Here is a 23,451-nt window from a genome sequence, read left to right on the forward strand (position 1 = left end):
AAACAAAGTACGTGGATTAAAGGAGAGTTTGTGTGTGTGTGTGTGTGTGTGTGTGTGTGTGTGTGTGTGTGGGTGTGGGTGTGTGTGGGTGTGTGTGGGTGTGTGTGGCGGGGGCTCTAAAAGAGCAAAAGCATAGACTGTAAGTTCTCCCGCTCTTCCTTGTTCTCAGACTAGGCCTTGGCTAAAGTGTGAGCCATGTCTCTCTGTGATTTCCTCTCTGTACACTTCACATATATAATGAAGTGTTAAAGGAGATGTTTCCCTTCATTCTAGTGACCATTTTGATCCTTTTAAAATTGTAGAACTAGGGCTGGAGAGATGGCTCAGCAGTTAAGAGCACTGGCTGTTCTTTCAGAGGTCCCGAGTTCAATTCCTAGCAACCACATGGTGGTTCACTACCATCTGTAATGAGATCTGGCGCCCTCTTCTGGCCTGCAGGGATATGTGTAGACAGAACATTGTATACATAATAAATAAATAAATCCTTTAAAAAAAATGTAGAACTAAAACAGAAGTATAAATATTTCTAACACTTGGTTTCAGTATATAAAATGATGAGCATCTCTCTTACTCTTCAAAATATAAAAACTTAAAAAAATTTTTGCAACTTTTTCAAGTGTGTGTAGTTTTTTTGTTTTTGTTTTTTAAATCAAAAATTTGATCTTGAACACAAAAGATGAGGTATAAGAGCAGAGGCAGTAAAGAAGAAACAGTAATTCTTGGAAAGTAGTGTTATTTGTTAATTTAAGTTTGTAAATGAAAGTACCATTTCCCAACATAATCTAAGTTTGCAGAATTTATTAGTTACAAAAACTGGAACTGGAACTCATGATTAGAATTTTATTTGGATTAATTTTGGTTTATATGGTGAATTTAAAAAAAGGACAGAAAATGATCCTTTGTAACATCTGTTCTACTCCAATTAAATCCTCCTGTAGCTAAAGGTTTATAGTAATGAATATTTAATAACCTTTCTCTTCCCATGTAGGTCAGATGACTGATTTGATCCATACTGAGAAAGACCTGGTGACTTCACTGAAAGATTATATCAAAGCAGAGGAGGACAAGTTAGAGCAAATCAAAAAGTAAGTGTGTTTTCCTTACTATGACTGCAACTCTACCTGAATTTTTTCTCTTCTGCACTAAAGCATCAAGTGGAAATGAAAGCCAGTTAGAACGTCTAAAGCAGTGAGCACAGGAGAATGGGTTAATCCTGGGTCAGGTTCATGTGTGTCAGCTTGTGTGGTAGGTGTATGTACATGTTTATGTTTGCAGGTGCAAGTGCACATGTGTGTAGAGGCCAAAGGTTGACATTAGATGCTTTCTTCTATGGCTGGCTACCTATTTTTTGAGACAGGGTCTCTTTTTATTTTCTGGAGCTGAGGACCGAACCCAGGGCTTTGCACTTGCTAGGCAAGTGCTCTACCAACCCGAGACAGGGTCTCTTAACTGAACCTGGCAAGACTAGTTGGCCAGTGACTTTCGGGGGTCTTCCTATTCCACCTCCCCAGCACTGGAATTATAGGCACACACCACTATTGGTGTGGGTGTCGGGGATCTGCACTCAAGTGCCCATCCTTATGTGACAGGCACTTTATACCACCTGAGCCATCTCCCTAGTCCCTAGTTAGCCTTTTCATTGCTGTGACAAAGTAACTTGACACAAACTCCTTGGAGAAAATACGTGCTTTGTCTCACAGTTCAGATGATCTAGTTCCATTCCAATAACAAGCAGCAGAGGAAGAGAGAATGGAGGGATAGCAGACTTCCTCCTTCCCTAACTCAGGAAGGTGCTGCCAGCCTTCAGGGTAGGTCTTCCTACCTAGGTAATCATCTCTGAAAACATCTCACAGATACACCCAAAGCCATCCTTTAAGAGGAACTTCTCCACCTAGTGATGTTGACCGTCAAGATTAACCATCACAGTGTAGAAGAATATGGACGCATGAGGACTAGAAGTCAGGCTAATATCTTCCATAATCTCCCAAATAAGCCACCTGCTGAATACTTTTCCAGTTCTACTCATGAGATTCTATTGTAGAGCTTTCAGTGATAAACATGATTAGTGTTATCTAATATAAAAAACCTTGTGGTTTTTCTTGAATGTTAATTTTATTGACTCAGGTTTATAGTTAATCCTGAGAATTTGTGCTTTGTTTAATGAATGTCTCAGTGTTGATGTTCTTGTTTTATGTGTGTGTTGAGACAGTCCCACTGTAGCACTGGATGACCTGAAACTCACTGAGATTGAGGGAGTTGAGTGCTGGGATTAAAGGTGTGCACCTGGCTGATGAGGTTTCTGCTTTCAAACTCATTTTCTACATAGAGTTTAAAGATTTGCTGTAAATGAGCCAAACATGGCTGCACACACACATAATTCCAGCACTTGGGAGGTAGAGGCAGGAGGATCATAATGAAAGCCAGTCTAGACTGCATAATATAGTAAGACCTCTCAAAAAGCAAAACAAAGCAAATAATAGTAATAATAATAATAATAATAATAATAATAATAATAATTAGCATGAATTAGGCTGAACTCAATGGCATGTACCAGGACTCAATGCTACTCCAGGGGAGGAAGCAGGGAGAGCTCTTGAGTCCAGAAGTTCAAGGCTAGCCTGGGTGGCAACCTATTTTTTAAAAAAGAAAAACACATTGTATAAGGGGCTAGAAAGATGGCTCAGCAGTTAAGGGCACTGGCTGCTCTCTCAGAGGATTCAGGTTCAATTTCCAGCACTCACAAGGTGGCTAGTTGTCTTTAACTTCAGTTCTAGATCTGATGTCCTCTTCTGGCCTCCTCAGGCACCAAGCCTGCACATGGTAAACATACCTTCTTCATGCAGGCAAAACACTCATACACAATATGAAAATAAGAAAAAAAAATACAAATTTGTTTTTAGGAATCTTAAGTTGTTTTAAATGCATACTTAACAGAATCTATGCAGGGCCAGTTCATTTTTATTATAATAGTAATTAAAGCTTTCTAGGACTTATGGGGAAATGAAAGTTTTGAGTGATTAAATTTTAGCTTTGACTGAGACAAGATTCCGTTTGGGAGAAATAATCTAAAACAAAAGTTGTATGGTTGTATTTTTGATTCTATTAAGTTAGATTTTTATCTGTAAGATCTTGTGTTTTAGAGAGTCTTTATAATTTTATTTTAAAAGGAAGTTGTAGACAATAGCTTTAAATGAAAAGCTTATAATTAGTCCCTTTTCCCAACTTTATGTGATTTCCTTGGTACACCCTTTTTGAGGAAATGGGGAGGGAACTTGCTGTGTAGACCAGGCTAGCCTTGAATTCACTTGCCTCTGCCTCCTGAGTGCTGGGATGAAAAGCACATGCCACATTTGGGTGGCTAGGGAAGTGGGGAGGTGTTGGAGGAGGGGAAATCTGAATATATTGTATGGAAAAAAAAAATCTATTTTCAGAAACAAAAAAAGCATGTGCCACAATGCCTGGCTTAGCATACTACTTTTATGTCTTATGTCTATAGATGGGCGGAGAAGTTGGACCGACTAACCAACACAGCAACAAAAGATCCAGAAGGGTTTGTTGGGCATCCTGTAAATGCATTCAAGTTAATGAAACGTCTGAACACTGAGTGGAGTGAGTTGGAGAATCTGGTCCTCAAGGATATGTCAGATGGTAAGTCCAAAGAGACTTGAGAACCAAAAACTAATTCAGTTCTTAGTACAGCAGATGTTTATGTTGTTAAATGAATTATTGTAAGTATGTTTGGTTTGACTAGAGATAGTTGAAATCTGGAGCATTTGATTAAAAAAAAAGAGGAACTTCTAATACTTGCAACAACGTGGGTGGTTTTACAGACATGATTAGATTATTTGAAATATAACTTCATTTCTAAGGGTAAAAACAATTGGGAATTGTCTTTACAAAGAGGAATGTTAGCTGTGTTCTACCCAGTATTTTGTGTTTAGGGTTATTTTACTTAATGTAGGCAATAAATTAAAAAAACAAACAAACAAAAAACCGAAGCTACAGACATTAATACTCACAAGTCTTTGTACATGAAATAATAAAATTGTAGTTGGAATGTTGTTGTTCTAACTAACAAAGAAAACCAAGCCTGGAATTTAAGGAGGTAAAGGCATTTTGTAGTGTACAGTAGAAGCTCAACTATTTGTTGACTGCATGACTGATTTAAAGAAGAAAGAAAAAAGAGCAAACTGAACTGTGTAGATAAAGTACTCTCTAGAATGCTTACCAGTGTTAGTGAGCAGTAAAGTAAACCTCTTTATCATGATAGTTACAGTTAGCCACAGCTCCAAAGTGTGGAAAACTTCAAAAGTGAATAGTAAGTAAGTTGAAAGTTTTGTGGCTTTTGACTGTGAGATGAACTCCTGCTGCCCTGCAGGGGTGTGAGGCTCCTTTCCTTCTCCCCGCCCTTAGTCCTTAGCAGCCCTCTGTTCTCAGGGCATTGTTGTGGTCTCACATTTCATAGTGTTAAGTAACCCTCGGAGCACACATGATCCACAAGTGCAAGCGTAATGATGCTGCAATTTGGATGTGTTAGAAGCAATACAGTGTTCCTGTAAGTGAAAGCTCTTGACTTAGAAATGAAGGAAAAAAACATAGAAGTCCCTAAGATCCTTGGTAAGAATAAGTCTCATTCATTAAATTGTGAAGAAGGAAAAATAAGTTCTATATAGTTTTGCTATTGCACCTCAGATTACAAAAGCTATGCTCAGGCTGTATGATGAGCACCTCAGTTAGCTAGAAAAGATACTGAACTTGTATATGTATGTAGGAGAAAAACAGTCTGTAAGGTTTTGGTACTAGCCATGCTTTCTTTCAACTACTAACAGTTGTGCAGTGGGTCTCCTGTGGGTAAGGAAGGAACATGACTACCTATAGGACCGTGACAAGTAATGACAGATGCTTGTGGACACTTCTTTACCATGAGCAGGGTTTCCCATTATATTAACACCTGAGACCATTTATAAGGAAATACACCCTTTGTGTACACACACACACACACACACACACACACACACACACACACACACCCCATTCTACGGTAATGACCTATAGTTCTTTTATAATGTGAACCTTGAGACTTTGGCATTTTTGTGTGTGGTAGTCATCCCATAATTATACACACACACACACACACACACACACACACACACACACACACAGCAAATACCATAATATGGGGAGGGGGTGAGGGAGAGAGATAGAGAGAAAAAAATGAGAACCTGTCTAAAACGCACAAAGCCCCAGGTTCCATCCTCAGGACTCTTTCCCCAAAAGACACAAACACTATAGGATTTATATAAACTATATTAAAATCAAACTAACAAATGAATTACTTGATAACTGTATAGGCCCTAAGGGGAATGGATTATAAACACTCCTTTAAAAGACAAAATCAAAATGTGATTTAAAATTTTAATAACACAAATGTTACCACTGTAAATAGTTATGTATATTATATATAACAATTATAGCAATAATAGAATATTATATAATATATTATATGTAATATAACACATTTTACATATATATAAAGTCACATATACATTTTCCTCTTTTTCTCCGGGAGAACTTAAGCAGCATATTAAGTTTGTTTTGATGCAAAAGAAACATAAGAGCCAGATGGGGTGGCGCACGCCTTTAATCCCAGCACTCAAGAGGCAGAGGCAGGCGGATCTCTGAGGTCTAGGCCAGTCTGGTCTAGTGAGACCCTGTCATGAAAAAAAAACAAAAAGAAAAAAAATCATATTCTTCTATAAAACTTGCTTATGAAATTTCATGTGGAAAAGTTGGTTTTAAAATAGAAAATATTGCCGGGCGGTGGTGGCGCACGCCTTTAATCCCAGCACTCGGGAGGCAGAGCCAGGCGGATCTCTGTGAGTTCGAGGCCAGCCTGGGCTACCAAGTGAGCTCCAGGAAAGGTGCAAAGCTACACAGAGAAACCCTGTCTCGAAAAACCAAAAAAAAAAAAAAAGAAAAAAGAAAATATTGAGGCTGGGCAGCAATGGCGCATGCCTTTAATCCCGGCACACAGAGCAAGATCCACGACAGGCACCAGGCACCAAAACTACATGGAGAAACCCTGTCTTGAACCCCCCCCCACCCCACCCCAAAAAAAAAAGAAAGTATTGATCTAAATGCTAGTTTTCCAGCTAACTATTCAGTTGTACATTACCATTAAAAAATATATGATGTTTAGTGATCAAAATAATATAGTCGACAGTAAATTAATGAAACTATTTCCAATGGTGACATTAGTGTTATTAAAATTTTGAATCACATTTTGATTTTGTTTATTATTATTAAGGAGTGTTTATAATCCATTCTCCTTAGGGGCTCTGTACTTATCAGGTAACTCACTTGTTAGTTTGATTCTAATATATTTTATATAAATCCTGTAGTGTTTATGTCTGTCAGGGAACCTGGGGCTTTGTGCATTTTAGACAGGTTCTTTACATTACCAACTTTGTATTTTCTGTGTGTCTCTTCCGTGGTTTTTTTTTTTTTTTTTTTTTTTTTTTTTTTTTTTTTTTTTTTTTTTTTGGTTTTTCAGTGTAGCTTTGTGCCTTTCCTGGAACTTGCTTTGTAGACCAGGCTGTCCTGGAACTCACAGAGATCTTCCTGCCTCTGCCTCCCGAGTGCTGGGATTAAAGGCATGCGCCACCACCGCCCGACCTTCTGTGTATTTTTTTAGACAGGGTCTAACTGTGTAGTACTAGCTGGTCAGCCACTCGCAGACTCTGCCTCCACATGCTGGAATTAAGGGCATGCACGGGCTAGTATGCCTGGCTTGTTTGGGCATTTTGAGACAGTCTTATTATGTATCCCAGGCTGGCCCAAACACTTGTCATCCTCTTGTAGGAGTTCCTGATTTAGAGGCATGTGCTACCATCCCTGGCCTCTGGGTGTTTGCTTTTTCCTTGTTGTGTTGTGTAACAATGACTAATATGAGTGTAATTCTGAAGTGACCTCAGATTGCTTACATTTTAACGGGACTAGGGAATTGAAGTTAATGGTCTGTTCCATCAGTGTCAGTGTGTTGCTCTTCTAGGTGAACATGTGAAAATTTCATGTTAAGGTAGAAAAATTGTAAGTTTTTTTTTATACTCTTAAAAGTCAGTGCATTTCTATTAAAAGTCAATGAATATTTACAGCCTAGCCTTCCCCACTGTTTTTCTATTTCAAGGCTTTATCTCTAACCTGACCATTCAGAGGCAGTACTTCCCTAATGATGAAGATCAGGTTGGGGCCGCTAAAGCTCTGTTTCGTCTGCAAGACACCTACAATCTGGACACAGACACCATCTCAAAGGGCAATCTTCCAGGTAAGAGAATTCTTCCCCTCCATCAGTGTTTGTCGCCCAGCTGATGTCTTCAGCCCACTAGGAGAATGTGAGTAATTTATATCTTAAAGTATGTGACTGCCACATATTGTCACTTACAGATTGTTACTGTGTGGTCTGCATGAGTTCATGTCCATACTCTCCTGTTGTGCCTCGCGTGGTCCCAAACACTAGACTTGCTGGATCGTGAGCTCATTTCAGACATGTACCAGCCGCACAGCAGTGAGGGTCAAAACTTAATATGACTCTTTGGTGTCTGGAATTAATTCTGCCACACTAAACTATTAAGTAGTATTATTTTTTTAATCTGCTATGGTTTAATGTGTCTCTGCCAGTTCCAGCTATTGAAACTTCACCGCCATGAATTTGAGGCCAGCCTAGGTACATTAACAAGTACTCGACCACACAGGCATGTATAGCAAAGTTGTTTCTCTTAGCAGTTTGTTGGTATTAATTGTTAGTATTAATTGTCAATTTGACCAAAGTAGAATGCCTTGGGAAGAGATGGGCCTCTGGACTTGCCTGTGGGGGATTGTCTTTAATACTAGATTGAAATAGGAAGACCTGCCCACTAAAGATGGGTTTACTCCCTCAATGGGGTAATATATAAATTTACCAGGAATATTTTGTCATTTTATTTTTTATTGAAAATAGTTTTTTCAATATAGTCTATTCTGATTAGTTTCATCCCTCCCAGCTCCTCCAGGATCCTTACTTCCCACCCATCCAAATCCACACTCTTTCTTTTTCTCTCCCATTAGAATACAAACAGGTTTCTAAAAAAAAGAAAAAAGAAATGGACAAAACAAGTGTATTCCTTCCCTTAATCTCCCCTGTTTTGTTCTCCCATTCCAGTTGTCTTTGCCCCACCCCCACACTCCCTCGTCCTCCATAACTCTTCTTTTTCGCCTCCCTAGGGAGATCATTTAACCTTTCCTCCCCACTAGACCCTTATTCTATACCTAACCTCTGGCTCTACTGACTTAACAGCTAATATGCACAAAGAATCAGACACACATCACATTTGTCTTCTTGAGTCTGGGTCACCTCCCTCAGGTTGATGGTTTTTCTAGTTCCATCCATTTAGCTATGTTTCTGTTGTTGGTTTTTTTTTTTGTTTTTTTTTTTTAAAAGCTGAGTAGTATACTACATTTTCTTTTATCCAGTCATCTGTTTGTAGATGAATTAAATGGTCTTATTAATAAAAACCTGGAGCCAGATATTGGGGTGAAAAACTGAGAGATCAGAGGAATAGGACAAGCCACAGACAATCTCATCTCACCGACACCTCAGTCTCCAAAGAGGCCTACTTCCCGAATACTTACGCCTATATGCCTTTCTGTTCTGCCATCTCATTTCCTTTCTCCGCCTGACTACATCACTTCCTCTTCCTGCCCAACTCTGTCACTTCCTGTCTGTCTGTACAGACCTCCAGACCTTTATGGTTAATGCTGGGATTAAAGGTATGTATTACCAGACTGGCTCTATTCCCAGTGTGGCCTTGAACTCTCGGAGATCCAGATGGATCGCAGAGTTCTGAGTGATAGGATTAAAGGTGTGTGCTACCATTGCCTGACCTCTATGTTTACTATAGTGGCTGGCTTTTTCCTCTGATCCTCAGATAAACTTCAGTGGGGTACACAGATAAAATATCACCACCTCTGTTGATGGACATCTGTTTCCAATTTTTGGCTGTTTTAATAATAGAACAGAGCAGCAGTGAACATGGTTGAACATGTGTCTCTCGATGTAGAGTCCTTTGGGTAGATACCCAAAGGAGGAAATAACACCTAAAAGGAGTAGACGGTAAGAAATGATCCAACTCGGCTGAAATCGGTAAATAGAAACAACAGCAACAATACAGAGAATCAGTGAAACAGATTAACTAAAAACGGAGAGCGAAGGTCCACATAACTCAAAGTAGAGACAGAAAGGAGGAGGTACAGCAGACACTGAGGACTGGTTTTACAAAGTGAACTAGTCAGCCGTTTGCTTTTCTCTCTGCTCATCTCTTGCCCAGATGGTCCCTTAAGGATAAGATGGATATCTCATTTTTGTTGTTGCTTCTGAGACAGTGTGATTCCTGCTGTGTTATATAATAGTGTACTTTATCTTGATGGATGTTTCATTTTGGTAACTTCATCTGTTTCATGTATACTTCATAAATGAAGACACCTGCCCACACCGTGACCTGTACACAGATGTTAATGTAGTAGTAGTAGTAGTAGTAATAATAATAATAATAATATAATAATAATGTAACATAGATGCTACATGAGTTCATCTAGATCTTGGGTTCTTTTTCATTTTTTTACATTTACTTATTTTGTGTGTATGCCTTATGACTGCGATGGCATGTATGTGGAAGTTAGAGGACAACTTGTGGAGTCAGTGCTCTCCTTCCACTGTGAGTTTTAGGATGAAGTTAGGCTTGGAGGCCAGTCCCTTTACCTGCTGAGCCAGGTTTCTTTTTTTTTTTGGTTTTTCAAGACAGGGTTTCTCTGTGTACCAGCTTTGGCTGTCCTGGATCTCACTCTGTAGATTGGGCTGGCCTCGAACTCACAGAGGTCCACTTGCCTCTGGTTCCCAAGTGCTGCAATTAAAGGCGTGCACCACCGCTGCCACCCCTGGCTGGCCTTAGGCTCTTGAGGTGCATCCCCGAACCCATTGTATCATCCTCGCTGTGCTGCGCTCTTTTGTTTGTTTGTAAAATTAGGCCAGTCTTTGGATTGATTGATTGATTTTGAGGCAGGGTCTCTCTGTGTAGCTCTGACAGTCCTGGAACTTGCTATATAAACTAGGCTGGCCTTGAACTCACAGAGAATTCACTGCCTGCCTTTACCCCCTGAGTGCTGGGATTAATGGTGTGTGCTTGCACACTCAGCTGAGTTTTGCTTTTCTTATCACTGATGATTAAGAAGTTCAAATCAAGGTGAAGCAGCACTTGGAGAGTTTGGGTGACCCTAAGTAAGTATTGTACAATGTGAAGATGGCCAATGCTGTGTGTTTTCTTTCCCTAGGCGTGCAACACAAGTCTTTCCTGACCGCTGAGGACTGCTTTGAGTTGGGCAAAGTGGCCTATACAGAAGCAGATTACTACCACACGGAGTTGTGGATGGAACAAGCGCTAATACAGTTGGAGGAAGGCGAGGTTTCTGCCGTGGATAAAGTCTCTGTTCTAGATTACCTGAGCTATGCCGTATACCAGCAGGGAGACCTGGATAAGGCACTTTTGCTCACAAAGAAGCTTCTTGAACTAGGTATGTTATCTGGCCTGTTTACATTATTACGGGGCGGGGCGATCTTTCTGCAAATCTGTTGACTTGTCTCTCCAACCACACAGCCAGAAGTCTAGCCCTTGCTCCACCCAGACATACTGTATCTTCTCACTACTTACTCTCAGAGTCAGCCAGAACTGAAAGGAACTGATCGTAACACAGCAGTTGCTGTGTTCCTCTGCCATTTCCTCTGGGAATTTAAAAACGGGAACAGCCAGGCCATGGTGGTGCACTCCTTGAATCTCCAGCACTTGGGAGACAGAGGCAGGTGAATCTTTGTGAGATCAAGGCCAGCCTGGTCTATAGAGTGAGTTCCAGGACAGCCAGGCAGACAGTGGGACCTTGTTTCAGGTAAAAAAAAAAAAAAAAAAAAAAAGTCAAACCTAGATGAAGAACTCAGTTGAAAATGTTTACTTACCATGTGGCCATAGTAATTGCTAACCACTTTCCTTTGAAGAACATTCTTTTTTGCATTTCACATTCAAATGTTAGAAAAATGGTATGAGAATTTTTAAAAAATGACTTATTTTATGTGTACGAGTATTCACCTGAGTGTGTGTAGTGATCACTAAGGCCAGAAAAGGGTGTCACGTCCCTTGAAAGCACGTGGGTGCTGGGAACTGAGCCCTGGACCTGTAAGCAGCTGTGCTTTTAACCCCAGCCATTTCTCTAGCCGCCCAGATTTCTTGATTTCTACCCAATGAAATGCTGCAGTCTTTGGAAACGGAGTCTCAGAATACACAAAATAGTCATTTCAGGCAGCCTTTGATACAATATGAAGAAGGAACATTTAATAAATTATCTTGTGATTAAGATGATGTTAGAAAAGTGAGCCTGCTCCAAAAGATTGATGAACTGAAAGTGAACTTTATGATAATTGGTTTATTTCTCAGTTAATGACTAAGTCAAGATATTAGGTCAAATAACATTTGTTTTTCTTTTGGTATGTTTTTCTCTTGATTTAAATTATATGGGACTGGAGAGATGGCTCAGTGTTTAAGAGCAATGACTGTTCTTCCAGAGGATCTGGGTTCAAGTCCCAGCACCCACATGGCAGCTCACAACTGTCTGTAGCTCCAAGATCTGACACCCTCACACAGTCTATTTACATGCACCAAAACACCAATGCAAATAAAATAAAAATAAATAAATTATAAAGTATACTTTGTATTCCATGTAGAAAATGTATTAATAGAGAAAAAGAATCAACTTTTTCCCATGTAATATATATTCCCTCTCCACACACATTTACTTTTCTCTTTTATTGTATACCATAACATACACTGTGATCTGTTTCAGAAGAACTAAAATACTTTATAAACAACGCTTTGATTAACACCACAAGTGATGCATCTACTTCCTGTTCTTTTTATTTCTGTCTCTGTGGTTGTTTGGATTGGTTTTTCCTGAATAGAAAGTAGCTAAAAATTATCACTAGCAATTTCTGGGGCAGTTGGTGAATTTTGGCATGTTTGAAAATTATATCTCTTCAGTTTCCTTTTTCCTTCTTACTTAGAAATTTAGAGCTGAAGTCTACTCAGCCCTCAGATGTAAACTGGTCTGCATTTGTCTGTGGTGAATATTAGTTAGAAGTGGGTCTACTTTGTCTTTACCGTAGTGATCACTTTGTAGCCACAGAATCATCTTTCCCTTACTTAAAATACATGGATGAGAAAGACTGTGACAGGGTTTCTCCGTGTAGCCCTGGCTATCCTGGAACTTGCTCTGTAGACCAGGCTGGCCTCGAACTCAAGATACCCTCCTGCCTCTGCCTCCTAAGTGCTGGGATTAAAGGTGTGCGCCACTGTGCCCAGCTGAGTAAGACTCTAAAGTGTCATTTGACATCAAATTAAACATTGTTTGGGGGCTGATCAGTAAAGTTCTCAAAGTAGAAGCAATAATTGCTGCCTAAAGATACAAAACTGCTCTGTCGCCAGAGCTGTTTCTGTACAGGGCGGCTCTCTCCTGATTGACTAGTTTACATCTTGTTTTGGCACTAATAACTTATATTAGTGCCTTCTTTCTCAAAAGCATCTTAGTTAAGAAGATAAACTTTAGATCCCTGTGTTTTTGTTCCTGTTTTCTGATGATTGGACAACTGGAAACTTGACCATGTATACTCTCTCTCTTTAATAGATCCTGAACATCAGAGAGCTAATGGTAACTTAAGATATTTTGAGTATATTATGACTAAAGAAAAAGATACCAATAAGTCTGCTTCAGATGGCCAATCTGATCAGAAAACTACACCAAGGAAAAAAGGGATTGCTGTGGATTACCTGCCAGAAAGACAGAAGTACGAAATGCTGTGCCGTGGGGAGGGTATCAAAATGGTAAAGTGGAAATAGTCAATTGTGTGTGTGTGAATGTGTATGTGCTTGTCCATAGTGCTGGAGATGAGGTCAAAATCAGAATGACTGAACAAAGTAGTGTGCTCTATTGCCTTACTACGGATGAAAATGTATCACTATGCACATGTTACACATTATTTCCCCAAATGAATTGATTATGGAACCTTCTTTAAAACTGTTCTGTGGTGCAGACATACATTGTTAGTGAGTTTTTAGAGTAAGTATTTCTAAGTGTAAACGCTTGAAAAAAATGTTTAAATTCTCTATCTCTACTAAGAAAGTAAAGCTAGGCTTCCTATTTTGGCATTGAAGAGTGCTAACAGTCTAATCGCTAACCACATATGTGTACATTGCATCATTATGGACAGGTTCACAGATCCCTAGCAACAATTTTTGCTTTTGCTTTGGGAGCTAATGAGCAAGGCAAGAATAGAAGACTTTGTTAGATTCCTGGAGCTGTTTTGTTCATTTCATTTCTAATACTAGTGTGTGTGTATGTGTTTTGTGTGTGTGTGTGTGTGTGTGTGTGTGTGTGTGTGTGTGTGTGTGTGTTAGGCACCTTTGTATCGCTGATAAAATGCCACAGGTTGTGGGGTAAGCACCACATACTCTCTCCAAGGTGTCCTGCTTTGCCATGGGCCCAAAGGATGCAGTGAGTGGTATGGATTATGGACTAAAATCTCTGAGCCCATGAGCCTAAATTAATCTTTCCTCCTTTTAAAGGCATTAAGAACTCAAAATCACATCATTACAGATTTATAGAAGTTACATAATAATATCAAATGTCTAGTTAGTTTTCAAATTTCCATGGTGAACTGTCTGAACTTGTTTTAGAAACAGGATCTTCTACATCACAGACTATTGGCTTGTAACTCTGTATCTTACTCACTATGGAATTTTGACCTGGTCCTTCTGCATTTATGCCCACGCCCAGTTAATACATTGCTAGGGATTCAACTTAGAAGGGCTTTGTGCATGCTAGGCAAGCACTCTGCCAACTGAACTACATTCCCAGTCCTTAGTAACTTTGATTAAGCCAGCAAAGGGGAATTATGAACCCATATAGAATCCTGCTAATTTACATTTGTTAGTATGCCTCATGAATGTCAGCTCTGCCCATAGTCAGAGAAGCATCCCTTTTTCAAATTGTTAAATATATCACTATAAAAGATTGATTGGATGTAAAGCCTTGGATTTGACTCTTGAAGTACATGGAGAAAAACAATTATTTGTTATCTAACAGTTAAATGTCACATGTGACATATATGTTTAAGATAAGAATCCAGAAGCTTATTATGGTGGCACATGGGTGTAAAACCATCACTCAAACATCCAAGAGACTGAGGCAAATGGTTTTTGAGTTTGAAGTCAGCCTGGAGTATGAGGGACCTTGCCTTTATAATAAAACAATAGCTTATTTCATTACTGCGTGTGCATAGATGATTGAAGGAAACATTTATTTGCTTTGTTGTCTGTTCTCATTCTCAATAATACAAGTGCCTGATTTCTTTAAGAATTTACTTCCTCTTTTTATAAGTACTCATTTTCACTTGCTGTTAAGAATATACTATTACTGGGGCGGAAGAGATTTTAGTGGCTGAGTGCTTGCTGCTCTTCCAGGGACTTGAGTGTGGTCCCAGTACCCATGACAGGTGACACAGAACCACCTGTAACTCCAGGAGAGTTGACCAACACACTCTTCTGACTCTTATGAGCACTGCACTCACATGCACATACACACATACATACATGTTAAAAATCACACACACACACACACACACACACACACACGTTATCATAACTGCTATTTTTACCACAAGCTTTTAACTGTGAAATAATTATGAATATTTCATTTAGTTTAGATATTTTGTGTTTTTATCCCCCCTTCTTGAAACTGCATTTTTCTGGGTGCCTCCTGGTTACTTTGGATTTTGGAGCATTGCTGGACATACTTTTTTTTTCTTTTAAATAAGCATTTAAATGTTACTTGATGTTTACGATACCTAAAATTTATTTGATAAGAGAATGATGGAAATAAGAAACATTATCTTTTTTCTTATTCGAAGCCTCCCTCTTCTCCAGAAAATAATCTTTTATATTTTTCAGTGCTAGGGATTGAACCCAGTGCTTTTAATATGCCAGGTAACCATTCTGCCACCAAGCTGCACCCACTAACCCTATGAATCATTAATAACATTTTAAAGAGCCTAAATGTTTGGTTGATGCAAAACATTTACAGGATACTGCTGCTTTGTGTGCTATTCCAGAGATCATCTGTGTATGTGTGTGCAAACATAATTATTGTTTCTAACCCATAGAGGAATAGACAGCAAGATATTATTCTAATATATTTTTTACTTTCTTTCTATTTAGACTCCTCGGAGACAAAAAAAGCTGTTCTGTCGCTACCACGATGGAAACCGGAATCCTAAATTTATTCTGGCTCCAGCCAAACAGGAGGATGAGTGGGACAAACCTCGTATTATTCGTTTCCACGATATTATTTCTGATGCGGAAATTGAAACCGTCAAAGACTTAGCAAAACCAAGGGTAACTTTTTTTCTTCTCAGTTGACTGAATGTTTGTGATAATCTTTTCTTTGCAAGGTGACAGGAAGGTTAACTAAGGTGGCCATAACTTCAGATGGTCTTAAGTGTTATTGCCCCAAATTAATGGTGTTAAGTTACGGTTTATACTAGTTGTCTCAGTTTGTTATCAGCACAACTAGCACATCCTATGGCTGGGCTTTAAACAGTAAGTAATGAAAACCATAGATTTCTCTTCATACATGAGAAATGTGTTTGCTGTCTTACCGGAAGACCTTTCTACGTATTTTGTAGCCTTCACTACCACTCAAAGTCAGACTTTTCATACATAGTATGTTTTTATAGGAATCTTGCTGATTTTAAAATAGTATTATAGATTCCTAATTTTAGTTTGTATCATTTTTTAAAATCTTCTTTTATGGATATGGGTGTTTTGTTTGCATGTGTGTCCGTGTACCATGTGCATGCTGTGCCTATAGAGGCTAGAGGGTGTCAGATCCTCTGGAACTGGAGTTACAGGTGGTTGTGTTCTGCCACGTGGGTGCAGGGAATCGAACCTCAGTCCTTGGCAAGAGCAACAAAGTGCTCTGAAGAACTGCTGGGCCATCTCTCCAGCCTCTTTAATCTATCTTAATAAGAAGAGCAGTCGAACGTGAGTTACACCTAACTCTACACGTGTAGTGTTGGTCACAGAAGCTTGTCTTTGTGTGAGAATGTGGAGACTATCCCACTGTCCTTGCCCTTTTCAATCATTTTGTTCTTTAAAACAGCACATTTGATTAATAATAAAATGCAAGCTTTTGTAGAGTTATTAAATAAATTCTGATTATTATTTCTTTGTAATATGTAGGGGTTGACACATTTCTATAAAAGTCAAGGTAGTAAGTGTTTTTTGGGATTTGTCAGCTGTGTGGTCTCTGTGCTAACTACTCCGCTCTGCCATCTGGTGTAAAAATAACCAAAGAGAGCATGTGAATGAGTGCAGTGGTTATGGTACACTCAAGTCTTTACTTCTAAAAGCTGGTGGCAGCTGATTTGGCTGCTGGGCTTCCTGGCTCTGTGGATATGTACTTAGATTAGATAAACTTGAATTTTTTTTATTTTTTCTAAATTTTTTAAACATAATATTTTTATTGATTATTTGGGAACTTCACATCATGCACCCAGTCCTCTCAGATGTCCCCCACCCTTGTAGCCTCCCCCAAAAAAAGAAAAACAAAAAAACCCCACAAGTCCAACTTGTGCTGCCCATATAAACTTGAAATTTTTAAAGTTTTATTATTTTTCCAAACGTAAACTTTTTGGTTTTACCAAAAAAAGAAAGGAAAAAAAAATGGCACTGCAGATGCAGATTTGATGTGGTGCGTCTGGGTGCTGTCCAGGGACATTCTCGAAAATCATCTCTTACTGTGACTCCATATTTCCTCATTCTCGCTTGAATTCCTAATTCACTCCTTTATTTGTAGTCAGACCCAGATTACCAGTATGCCTTGGTAGAATATTTGTGAAGAATTCACTTTTGAGATGCAAGGCCTAAGTCTCCAAAGGAAACCCTTTAGTTGGGGTTGTTTTGGGGACCGCTGGTTAATTGTCTGTCGTTGCGGAGTCCCTCTCCCGTTTCAGAGTCTGAAATGGTTGTCCTGCTGTCATCGTTCAGCCCAGCCGCACTGCTCTTCTACCTCCTGCAGAAAGGCTGATTTGCTGCATCTGTTACTGAGCACGTACCATCTCCTGAAAAGATAAACGACCTTAAAACACATTTTAGACAATATTAACCTTTGTGAACTCATGTCTCATTGAGTTACAATCGGAGGTTTTAGAGTAGACGATTAATTACAAATAGCCTTTTGTTTTGTTTTGTTTTTTGTTTTGCCAGACAGGGTTTCTCTATGTAGCCCTGTCTATCCTAGAACTAGCTCTGTAGGCCAAGCTGGCCTTGAACTTACAGAGATCCACCTGCCTCTGCCTCCTGAGTGCTGGGATTAAAGGGGTACGCCACTACCCTGCACTGTTTAAACAGCCATTCTTGCAGCTATAAGTTGTACTTCACATTTTAGGAATTTTTCTTCCTATCACATTCTCTAACTATTGAAGAAATTTAATTTCCAGTCTTTTCTATTTATGTGGCCTGTATTCATGTAGTACAAAAGCAAGTAAAATAATTTTTAAGAAACACACCAAAAAAACTAAGTGGCTTTCAAGGCTCAACACAAGGTGATTGGAAGGGTATTGAGTTATTTTCTCTATTCATCCTCTTGTGTAAAGAAAAAAAAGAAAACCGAGAGATCTGACTGGTTAGGTAAATGTGATTCATTTTTTGTCTTGTAATGCAACTATTTTGATGGTTGGCTTCACAGCTGAGGCGAGCCACCATTTCAAACCCAATAACAGGAGACTTGGAGACGGTACATTACAGAATTAGCAAAAGGTAAGAGACATACGCTGCATATTTTTCCTCCTAGAGTATTTGGACATCCTACCAGAAGTCTTGTCATTTATAGAAGTAGGTCATTTCCAGTCTCCAGCTCAAGTGGCCGCCTTCCACATATCAAGAGTGATGCATGGACGCATGCTTTGTGTTTCACAGGCTCCCGTTAACTAGAAGTTCTGTTTTGACCTGTTTGGTCTCATGTCTCAGGAACTGAGTGCTCTGTATTTAAGATCAGGTATTAAACACCCAGGAAATTGCCTGGTCCTTTTCTGTTTCCCTCTGTTTTGTGAGAGTGGGAAATAAAGAAAAAGAAGCCGTGGGTTAATCTGGGGTAGAGGACTACAGTGCCTCACACCCTCTTCTGTGGTGATTGTCCACTTTAATCTGCCATGGTCATTGTGGAGTCATCTGTTCTTACTGGAGTTTTTCATTAAAAAAAAAAGTCGGGGCTGGAGAGATGGCTCAGAGGTTAAGAGCACTGGCTGCTCTTTCAGAGGTCCTGAGTTCAATTCCCAGCAACCACATGGTGGCTCACAACCATCTGTAATGAGATCTGGTGCTCTCTTCTGGCCTGCAGGGACATATGCAGGCAGAACACTGTATACATAATAAATAAATAAATCTTTAAAAAATCTAAAAAAAAAAGTCACTAGCCCAAAAGTTGGCTGTGGAAAGAGCAGTTCAGTCTTCCAAACGACTTGTGATCTCTGTTGATCTGAGTGATGCAGAGAGACTGAAAAACAGTTTTGTCTTGATGAAAGTTTTAAAATGATGATCTCATGTAGAATACTTTTGAAACTCTATTTGAAGAACATTAAACTTCTAGACCTGGGGGAAGTTCCTGTGAAACCCATTGCTGCAGATCATTTCCATACAGCCTCAAATGATTTTAGTTCAAAAAAGTGAAAGGACAATAAATACATTTACAATCAAATTCCGTCAGCCATTTTCCTCCTGACTCAGAAGGGGCTGATCTTCTGCCACCTTCCTGAATGTTTTGCTGATTCGAACCATTACCCACCATGCAGACCAATCGGAATCCTTCCAATCACCTGTGGCTTGGCAAAACCAACCTGCGTGAACAAAGCCCACACGGCCTGCTGGAGTGTAAGCCCTTGTCCTTTCTCTTTTTTCTTCTTGTAGCTGAGCCGAGCTACAGTACATGACCCTGAGACGGGGAAATTGACCACAGCACAGTACAGAGTGTCGAAGAGGTAAGGGAGCAGTGGACAGAACGTGAGGCATACGTGGAGTGTTCTTTCTTGAGAATCTCATTTTGACAAAAGATGATTTTGTTTCTAAGATGTAGATGTCAGGGCACGGTTTTGATATCTGTGCTCAGTTCTCATGGTGGACCAGTCAGCAGACACGGGCGGTTACAGGTGTTTTCCAAATCCCTGATCAGTATAAATGCCTGGTGAGGCAGGCCCTGGCAGTGCTCAGTGCACACGAGTGTCTCATGTTGAGAACGCCTTAAAGGCTCTGCACAGAGCAAGGCCCAAGGTAGACTCTGCTGTGAGTTCTCTGTGTGTCACCAGGAACTGTGAAAGGAGTGCCTGGAAGGACAGTGAAGCGGCTACAAGTCAGTTTCAAATTCCTTCCTTTTAGCAACATTTAGAAGTTTTGTTTTTTTTTTACAATTCGGAGCTGAGGACCGAACCCAGGGCCTTGCGCTTGCTAGGCAAGCGCTCTAGCACTGAGCTAAATCCCCAACCCTAGAAGTAATTTTTAAGACTGTGGTGCAGCTCAGCTGAGTAAGTAACCCTGAGTAAGGTTAGTACAGCACTGACTCGCCTGTGTGGTAAAGGTTCCTCAGGTCAGAAATGAAAACAAATGTCATTCAATGGAGTTCTGTTTGATTCTAACCCTAGTTAAATTTTTCCACAGATGCAACAAATATAGAGATAAATACAAGCCCTCCCCATCTCATTATAAACGTTTAAATGTATTTGATAGTAATTGTTTAATCAATTGCTTAGATTAATATGTACTAATACTAGTTGAAATAACTCAGTCTGAAGCTACTGCTTTTTAAATTTGTTTTAAAGGGTTTTTTTTATTGATTTATTGATTTTGTGTGCATGCATGCATGCATGCATGCGTGCGTGCGTGTGCGTGAGCGCACCCGAAGGTAGACATGTAGGAGTCAGATGTTCTCTGAATTTGTGAGTTGGATCTCTCCTTCCACCTTGTTGAGCCATGGTCTTTCTTGCTACATCTGCCATGCTGTTTACTCAGGACTAACTGGCTCCTGATCTTCATGTAACTGAGTCTTCCTGTCTTTACATCACATCTTTGCATAGGAGGGCTGGAATTACAGACCTTTTAAAAAAAAAAACAGAGATGGAACTCAGGCTTTCGTGGCATGATCTGAGTTATTTTACCTGCCCTAAAGCTAGTTTGGTTTTTCGAGACAGGGTTACTCTTTGTAATTTTGGTGCCTGTCCTGGATCTCACTCTGTAGACCAGCCTGGCCTTGAACTCACAGAGATCCGCCTGGCTCTGCCTCCCAAGTGCTGGGATTGACTAAAGGCATACATTACCACTGCCCAGCTAAGGATAGTATTTTTAACACAAGCTTTTATGTAACAGGAAATTTATAGTTTTATCAGTTATAAATATTTTTGTATTCGGGAACGAGACTGAAAAATGAACTTTTGGGTATAAAATTAAAACTCTAGAATAAGATTCCTCAAATTAACATGCTTGACCTTTAAAACCTTTTTTATTGTTAATTTGTAACACTGGAAGTTGAACCTAGGGCCTCTCATCTGTTTCCAGCTTAGGCTAGCATTGGACTTGTGGTCATCCTGCTTCATCCTCGTCAGCATCTTCCTGTTGGCAAGTGCCACCATGGTTGACAATTGATAGTTTGAATCAGGCCATTCTTTGTTGTTGGCTATTTGAGCACGGTTAGCACCATCTCGGGCACTCACTAAACGTCACCAGAGTGTAGGGAAAGTTAAGTTGCTTGTTGTGCTGTGGTAGGCCAAGTCCCCACTGACCTCCTACTCTGCCTCCTGAGGACCACTGACTAGGAGATTGGAATGAATCAAGTTCTGGGTACAGGGAGGAGGAATGGTGTAGGATTGCCAAGTATTGTGTTCATTGTTTAAAAATGTGATAAAGTACATTTTATTTATGTGTACATGTGCATGTTTGTGTACAGTCACGTACATGCTGCATGTAGTGCACATACGGAGATCACAGGGCATTTTGTAAGCTGCTGTGATGGTGCATGCACTCAGGAAGCAGAGGCAGGAGGATTTCTATGAATTTGAGGACACTCTGGTTTGCATATCGAATTCTAAGGTATTCAGGGTTACACAAAACCAGGATAGCTGAGGACATCAGGCTCGGCAGCATTTATACCCCTCACTGGTCCTGTTCATGTTTTTCTAACACTAAATAATAGTGAGCAACAAATCAGTGTGGTGTTGTATGTTAAATATATTTAACATAAAAATAATTTCCTAGAAGTTATCAACACTTTTAAAGTAACAGGATGAAATAATTTGAAACTATTAAAGTGATATTGAAAGTTATCAGTTAAGAAACAGTACAAAGAAATATGTAAATTTTAATAAGTATTTTAGAAAGTACTGAAAAAATCAAAGATTATTGGTATAGCAAAAGGAAAGAGACGGCCTAGGTGATCAGATTCAACATTGCCATACTCCTTTTATTTACTTATTTTTTTACTTATTTGGCAAAGTAACATTCCCTTCATGTGTTAAGCATGAACATAAATGTGGCATACATGTTCTGGTTTTCTGTCTCTCTCTGTACTGTTCCTTGGCTCTTGTGCCAAAAAGAGTAGAGGAAGGAAGAGTTGCAGGTTTCCTAGCATTCTCGTGGTTGAGTTCTCTCTAACAAGAAAGATTACCAAGAGAGAAGTGAACAGAGTTACTTAATGACTTAAGACTTTTTCATGACTTAAGGCTTTCAGAAATGAAGACCCAAAGAAACAGAAAACCATTTGATAACGTAAATGGTTGAGTAATGGTGACGTGCTCTAACAGTAATAAACTGGAGGGACTTTAGCTGGGTCCACTTCTTCAGACACTTGGCATTTCTGTGTCCAGGTCTTAGTGGTCAGACTTCTGTGGCCTGCTTGCCACAAACTTAACAGAGACGTGGATGAATTAAAGTTAGCCATAGTCTGCTTTAGATCTACTAATAATCAGAGCAGTTATCCTTAAGGAACATGAACAGATAGTGAGGATTTGCAAAAAACTAATTTGGGTGAATTTGTTCTAAGACATGATTTACTGTGCTTCTGTGAACTATAATCAATCTTAATTTCAAGTTAATCCCAGACTGATTTTCCATTCTGTTACTGAATCTAAATATGACCTTCTTTGGCCAAGTGTGGCTGTGCATGCTTGTAATTCCAGTATTCAGGAGGCCGAGACCAGGGAATCTGTGAGTTTGAGGTTACCCTAGTGTACATAGGGGACCCTGTCTCAAAACAAAGTATCCCCCAAAAGCTGTTTCTACATTTCAGAGACTTGCACATGGGTTTGACATTTTCACAGTCATAAAGTTAGTAAGTATTTTAGGTTCTCCTGATTTGGATGCTTCTAAGGAGTATTTAAAACTTCAAAGGAGGAAAGGGAAATGATACAGTTCTATTATAAGCTTAAAAATTAAAAAACCAAACTTTCATGAATGAAGTGTTTTGGATGACATTTTAAAAAGTTTTCTATATATAAAATAGACATGATGAAGGAATTCTCAGCCAAGTACATCATTTGGTTCTTACTGGTTTCAAATAACTTCTGTTGAAAGTGATCCACAAATATTTGTTTTCTTAAAGCTAACTACTCTCAAACATTTCAGGCTTCCTGTTTAAGTATTCTAGTTTTATAACCCTGAGAAGTGGCTTTATCAGGTTATTTGAGAAAGGCAAAGTCATACTTGATGTTATACATTCTAAGTGGCAACAGAAGGCTTCCAGCCAGTAGCATGCAATGCCTGAGAATAATTTTGACCAGTCTTGGCGAAGTATGGTGTATTTTAAATGAACTAGTGAAAAATGAACTTTATATTTCAATGACTTTAATATTTATTTGTAAAGAAACGTATCAAAATAAAAATAAGCTTTGAGAGACAGACCTTAGCTGTTAAAGAAGCTTCCCACTGGAAATATTGAGTATACTTTAACAAATAAAAGTTATTTACTATTAGAGGAAGAATTTCACAGATGAATGAATGAATAGATGGATGGATAGGTAGACAAGCAGGCAGGTAGGTAGACAGGTAGGTAGGCAGGCAAGCAGGCAGGTAGGTAGACAGGCAGGTAGGTAGGTAGGCAGGCAGGTAGGTAGACAGGTAGGTAGGTAGGCAGGCAGGTAGGTAGGTAGACAGGTAGGTAGGTAGGTAGGTAGGCAGGCAGGTAGGTAGGTAGGTAGGTAGGTAGGTAGACAGGCAGGTAGGTAGACAGGTAGGTAGGTAGGTAGGTAGGCAGGCAGGCAGGTAGGTAGACAGGTAGGTAGGTAGG

At 39.5% G+C, this 23,451-nt stretch overlaps 1 protein-coding gene across 2 annotated transcripts in view; it reads left to right on the plus strand.

The window, feature by feature from the left end:
- Positions 1-23,451, plus strand: part of P4ha1 (prolyl 4-hydroxylase subunit alpha 1) — a 57,486-nt gene that overhangs the window by 17,366 nt on the left and 16,669 nt on the right. The window contains exons 3-9 of one of the 2 annotated variants that reach the window (XM_028892429.2): positions 989-1,085; positions 3,497-3,648; positions 7,187-7,324; positions 10,363-10,602; positions 12,757-12,953; positions 15,345-15,521; positions 17,875-17,945. In XM_028892429.2, coding sequence (XP_028748262.1) covers positions 989-1,085; positions 3,497-3,648; positions 7,187-7,324; positions 10,363-10,602; positions 12,757-12,953; positions 15,345-15,521; positions 17,875-17,945 — 1,072 coding nt within the window. Of the gene's footprint in view, positions 1-988; positions 1,086-3,496; positions 3,649-7,186; positions 7,325-10,362; positions 10,603-12,756; positions 12,954-15,344; positions 15,522-17,874; positions 17,946-19,091; positions 19,163-23,451 lie in introns of both variants that reach the window. The other variant, XM_028892430.2, reaches the window with a different exon arrangement.

Source organism: Peromyscus leucopus, chromosome 16_21 (genome assembly GCF_004664715.2).
Source record: "Peromyscus leucopus breed LL Stock chromosome 16_21, UCI_PerLeu_2.1, whole genome shotgun sequence".
NCBI lineage: Eukaryota > Metazoa > Chordata > Mammalia > Rodentia > Cricetidae > Peromyscus > Peromyscus leucopus.